Genomic DNA, 4,835 nt, shown 5'->3' on the forward strand with positions numbered 1-4,835 from the left:
GCCTCAGCTTTTCACTGCTTTGCTAGTCTGCCCTTCAGTGTCTGTCCTGTCCAGCACTCACTGTCCTTTCTGGAGTGTTTGCTAGCTCCAGCTCCCACCTCCCCAGCTCCTATAGGAAGGGCTCTTCCTTTATGCTACCAAGGCCTGCACCAAGAAAAGAACTTACTAATTTTAAAAAGAAAGTGATGCCAGACAGCAGTGGCTCATGCCTGTAATCCTAGCACTTTGAAAGGCTGAGGTGGTTGACTTGATTGAGCTCAGTTCAGAGACAAGCCTCTACTAGTAGAGGTCAACTCTACTAAAACTAGAAAAATTAGCTGGTGGCTCTGTGCCAGTAGCTCAGTGGTTAGGGCGCTGGCCACATACACCTGGGCTGCTAAACAACGATGACAACTACAGCAACAACAACAAACAATAGCCAGGCATTGTGGGGGGTCCTGTAGTCCCACATACTTGGGAGGCTGAGGCAAGAGAATCGATTAAGCCTAAGAGTTTGAGGTTGCTGTGAGCTGTGATGCCATGCCGATACTCTACTGAGGGTGACATAGTGAGACTCTGTCAAAAAAAAGAAAAATTATCTGGGCCTTGTGGTGGGCATATTGTAGTCCCCGCTACTCAGATGGCTGAGGGAGGAAGATTGTTTGAGCCCAAGAGTTTAAAGTTGCTGTGAGCTACGATGACGCCAAAGCTCTCTACGCAGGGTGACTGAGACTCTGTCTCAAAATAAATAAGTAAAAAGAAAGTGATTGCACTTGCAAACTAGTTCACTTAATGCAGAACACAACCCTCTGAGTTAGAGCTGGAGACAGCACCATGGTCAGCGCCCTCTGCAGGCTGCCTCCTGCCCACCCTCCCTGGTGAGGACAAAGATGTCTCCTCACACACCCAGGGGCCAGGCCACCAGGCACCTGCCAGTGTTGGGAATAGATCTGCGCCGGACCGGGAAACGTGGAGGAAACCGGGGAGGACCAGTTCAGTCCGCTGAGCAGCTTAGTCACTTGGAGAACTACGAGAGGGCTGGAGCGCAGGGGAGCTCAGAGCGGGTTGGGTGGGGAGTAATGCGTGGAGGCGTGTCCCTCGTCCCGCGCACCCTCCCCCCGCAAATAAACACAACAAACAACTTTACGGCAGCATAACAGAATGATTGACTTTAATGCTTCTTTTTCCATTTCCTTCCACAGGGCTTTGTTTCTAAAAATAACAAAATGAGGTAAAATAAGTTAATGTCTGTACACCTTACAAACAGGATTAGATTGCGACAGTTGTTACAGAGAGAGTCGCCAGGGAGCGGCTCGAGACCAGCCAGGTGCACCTCGAGCGTGGCTGTCGTCCTGAGGGGAAGTCGCTGGGCGGTGGCTCATCTAGAAGCATTTGCGGTGCACGATGGAGGGGCCGGCCTCGTCGTACTCCTGCTTGGTGATCCACATCTGCTGGAAGGTGGACAGCGAGGCCAGGATGGAGCCGCCGATCCACACCGAGTACTTGCGCTCCGGAGGGGCGATGATCTGCAAGACAGAGCGTCAGGTGGGGGGGCCGCGCCGGCAGAGCCGCCGGCGGGGACCCGGCGTGCCGCCGCCCACCTTGATCTTCATGGTGCTGGGGGCCAGCGCCGTGATCTCCTTCTGCATGCGGTCGGCGATCCCGGGGTACATGGTGGTGCCCCCCGACATGACGTTGTTGGCGTACAGGTCCTTCCTGATGTCGATGTCGCACTTCATGATGCTGTTATAGGTGGTCTCGTGGATGCCCGCCGACTCCATGCCTAGGGGCCGCGGGGGTGCGGAGCGTGAGCGGCTGCGCCGCGTGGCCGCGGAACGCAGGGGCCGGGGGCGGGCAGGGGACGGCTGGGACCCGGGAGGCCCCGAGGGGCCCGCGGCCGCGGCTCACCGATGAACGAGGGCTGGAAGAGAGTCTCCGGGCAGCGGAAGCGCTCGTTGCCGATGGTTATGACCTGCCCGTCCGGCAGCTCGTAGCTCTTTTCCAGGGAGGACGAGGAGGCGGCTGTCGCCATCTCGTTCTCGAAGTCCAGCGCCACGTAGCACAGCTTCTCCTTGATGTCGCGCACGATCTCGCGCTCCGCTGCGGGGGTCAGGAGCACCGGGTGCGCTTAGCGCGGGGCGGGTTAGGGGGGCAGGGGGTGCGCTGAGCGCGGGGTGGGGGTCAGGGAACGCTCAGCGCAGGGGGGCCAGGGAGTGCGCTGAGCGCAGGGGTGCAGGGGCAGGGGGTGCGCTCAGAGTGGGGGGCAGGGGCAGGGGTCGAGCCGAGCTTGTGGGGCAGGGGTCAGGGGGTGCGCTGAGCGTGGGGGCGCGGGGGCAGGGGCGCGCCTTGCGCGGGGCGCAGGGCAAGGGTCCCCGCTCAGCGTGGCCCGCAGCCTCCAGCCTTCCCGCCCGGGGCCCGGGGCCCTGCGCACCGGTGGTCACGAAGGAATAGCCGCGCTCGGTGAGGATCTTCATCAGGTAGTCGGTGAGGTCTCGGCCGGCCAGGTCCAGGCGCATGATGGCGTGCGGCAGGGCGTAGCCCTCATAGATGGGCACGTTATGGGTGACACCGTCGCCAGAGTCCAGCACGATGCCTGCTCGGGCGGGACGGCCAGTGAGCGGCTGGGCAGGGCCTGGGGCGCGGGCGGGGCGCGGGGGGCTCCACGGGCACTCACCGGTGGTACGGCCGGAGGCGTAAAGGGACAGCACTGCCTGGATGGCCACGTACATGGCGGGCACGTTGAAGGTCTCAAACATGATCTGGGTCATCTTCTCGCGGTTGGCCTTGGGGTTGAGGGGGGCCTCGGTGAGCAGGGTGGGGTGCTCCTCGGGGGCCACGCGCAGCTCGTTGTAGAAGGTGTGATGCCAAATCTTCTCCATGTCGTCCCAGTTGGTGATGATGCCGTGCTCTATGGGGTACTTCAGGGTCAGGATGCCTCTCTTGCTTTGAGCCTCGTCGCCTACGTAGGAGTCTTTCTGACCCATACCCACCATGACGCCCTGCGGACCGGAGACACCGCGCGCACGTTAACACGAATCCTGGCTAGGCGAGGACCGCGGCTGGGCCCTTTTGCAGAGGGGCAGTCTGACCTGATGGCGGGGACGGCCCACGATGGACGGGAACACGGCCCTGGGGGCGTCGTCGCCGGCAAAGCCAGCTTTCACCAGACCGGAGCCATTGTCGCACACAAGGGCGGTGGTCTCATCTTCGTCGCACATGGTGTCTGTGTTCTGCAGGTTCAGGGAGGCCGCAAAGACACGCGGCACATCAGCAGCAGCCTCCGTGCGGGCGGCGGCGTAGCGTTGGCTCCCTCCAGTGACCCTCCCTCGGCGGAGTCTTAGCGATACCCCGAGCCCCAGCTGCCGGCATCCTCCCGGGGGAGTGGCTGTGGGCCCCCGCCCAAGCTTCCCCACACACTCAGGGCTGCTCTGGCCAGCAAGAGGAGCACCCCGAGAAATCCTGCATCCTGAGTATCTGAAGGACATGTCACCCCAATACCTCTCCGCTTTCCCTGCAGGCCACCTGCTGCAAGAGCTACCGGAACGCTACTGCCCATCCTGTCTACACGCTGGTGGCCTGAGAGGTCTCTGCTCACTGCATGTCTGAGGTGTGAGGAGATGCCCGTAGGAAGGGCGTTGGCACTCTCTCCAGGAGGATCGGCCTGCTACGTCACCCACCCGCCCACACACACCCACACACACTACGTTTCAAACTTAGAGACCCTTTCACAGAGCAAAATGGCATTACCTCCCCTCCGGGAAGGAGCTGCCCTCCGAACACATAAAGCAAAACTGTTGCTCCCTCTAGGCACAGCCCAAATGCTGGGCAGAGCAGTCCAAAGGGACTACAGACAAATTTGGAGAAGTCCAATTTCCAGAGGTCCATTGTTTTATCTCTGCGTTAAAGCATGTGTGGCTCTGGGGACAAGGCACAGACGGCAGGGCGCACACCTGGGGCGCATCAGGTGAGCCAGCAGGGCTCTGCCCCAGACTCCTTCGTATTCCTTTCAGTGGCGCCTGTCCCCATGTCGGATCCCCACTTCTGCCCTACCTGGGCGGCTTGCTACACCTGGTGCTCTGGGCCCTGGTCGCCGTGGGAGGGAAGCGAGGCTTCACTCTGCGCTGTCCGCTGCTGTGGCCGACGTCCCCAGCTCAGGTTTTATATAGCTTGCGGGCGCTCCCTCCGCGCCGCCCCGCAGGAATGTCTGCCTTTCTCGAGCCATATTTGGGTGTTGGGCACCAGAGCCCCCTCCCTTGGTCTGTTCCGGGCCTTGGCCCCCGCCCGGGTCCCCTGCATTGACCAAAGAAGGAACAGGCTGGCCTGGGCCCAGGTAACGCGGGCCGAGCCGTATATGGAGTGTCTCCCCGGCTGATGTGCCCCTCCCGACCCTGCCCAGTTGCCCGCCGGAGGGGATGGGGTGGGGCGAGGGTCATCGGGTGCGCCCGAGGATGCTTGTTGGGAGCCTGCGCTCTGGGAGCCGCACCTGTTCTAAGGCCTCCCCCTGGATCTCTGCCCACTCTGTGCGGGCCGGGCGTTCCGGAAAGCGCCTGACCGTTGACCTCCCGCACTTTACCCCTTGTTTGGGTTCTCTATTCAGACCCCCAACATCCCATATGGACTACCGGAAGGAGGGGGCCGTGTCTTGGGAAATCTGGAGAAGTAAACACTACCGAACTTCAGGCAGGAGAGCCCCTTCCCCGGTGAACTCCATTTCTCCCTTTCCATCCCGGGCTCTCCAATCCAGAGGGCTGACCCCAGTTGGCTCCCTCCCCCACTGCAGAGAGGGCCACTCGCGGCAGGAGGGCGCGCAGCTGTCGCAAGAAAGACAACTGGCGGCGGGAGGCGCGGGCGGAGCG

General features: G+C 61.5%; 1 protein-coding gene across 1 annotated transcript; it reads right to left on the reverse strand.

The window, feature by feature from the left end:
* Positions 1 to 1,121: 1,121 nt before the first annotated feature.
* ACTA1 (actin alpha 1, skeletal muscle) lies at positions 1,122 to 4,185 on the reverse strand. Its single transcript, XM_053607596.1, has 7 exons — positions 4,030 to 4,185; positions 3,069 to 3,209; positions 2,654 to 2,978; positions 2,411 to 2,572; positions 1,888 to 2,079; positions 1,581 to 1,762; positions 1,122 to 1,505 (listed from the first exon to the last, which is right to left on the reverse strand). Exons 2-7 carry the CDS (start codon positions 3,195 to 3,197, stop codon positions 1,362 to 1,364), a joined length of 1,134 nt encoding a protein of 377 aa, XP_053463571.1. The 5' UTR covers positions 3,198 to 3,209; positions 4,030 to 4,185; the 3' UTR covers positions 1,122 to 1,361.
* Between the last annotated feature and the right edge of the window lie 650 nt (positions 4,186 to 4,835).

Source organism: Nycticebus coucang, chromosome 10 (genome assembly GCF_027406575.1).
Source record: "Nycticebus coucang isolate mNycCou1 chromosome 10, mNycCou1.pri, whole genome shotgun sequence".
NCBI lineage: Eukaryota > Metazoa > Chordata > Mammalia > Primates > Lorisidae > Nycticebus > Nycticebus coucang.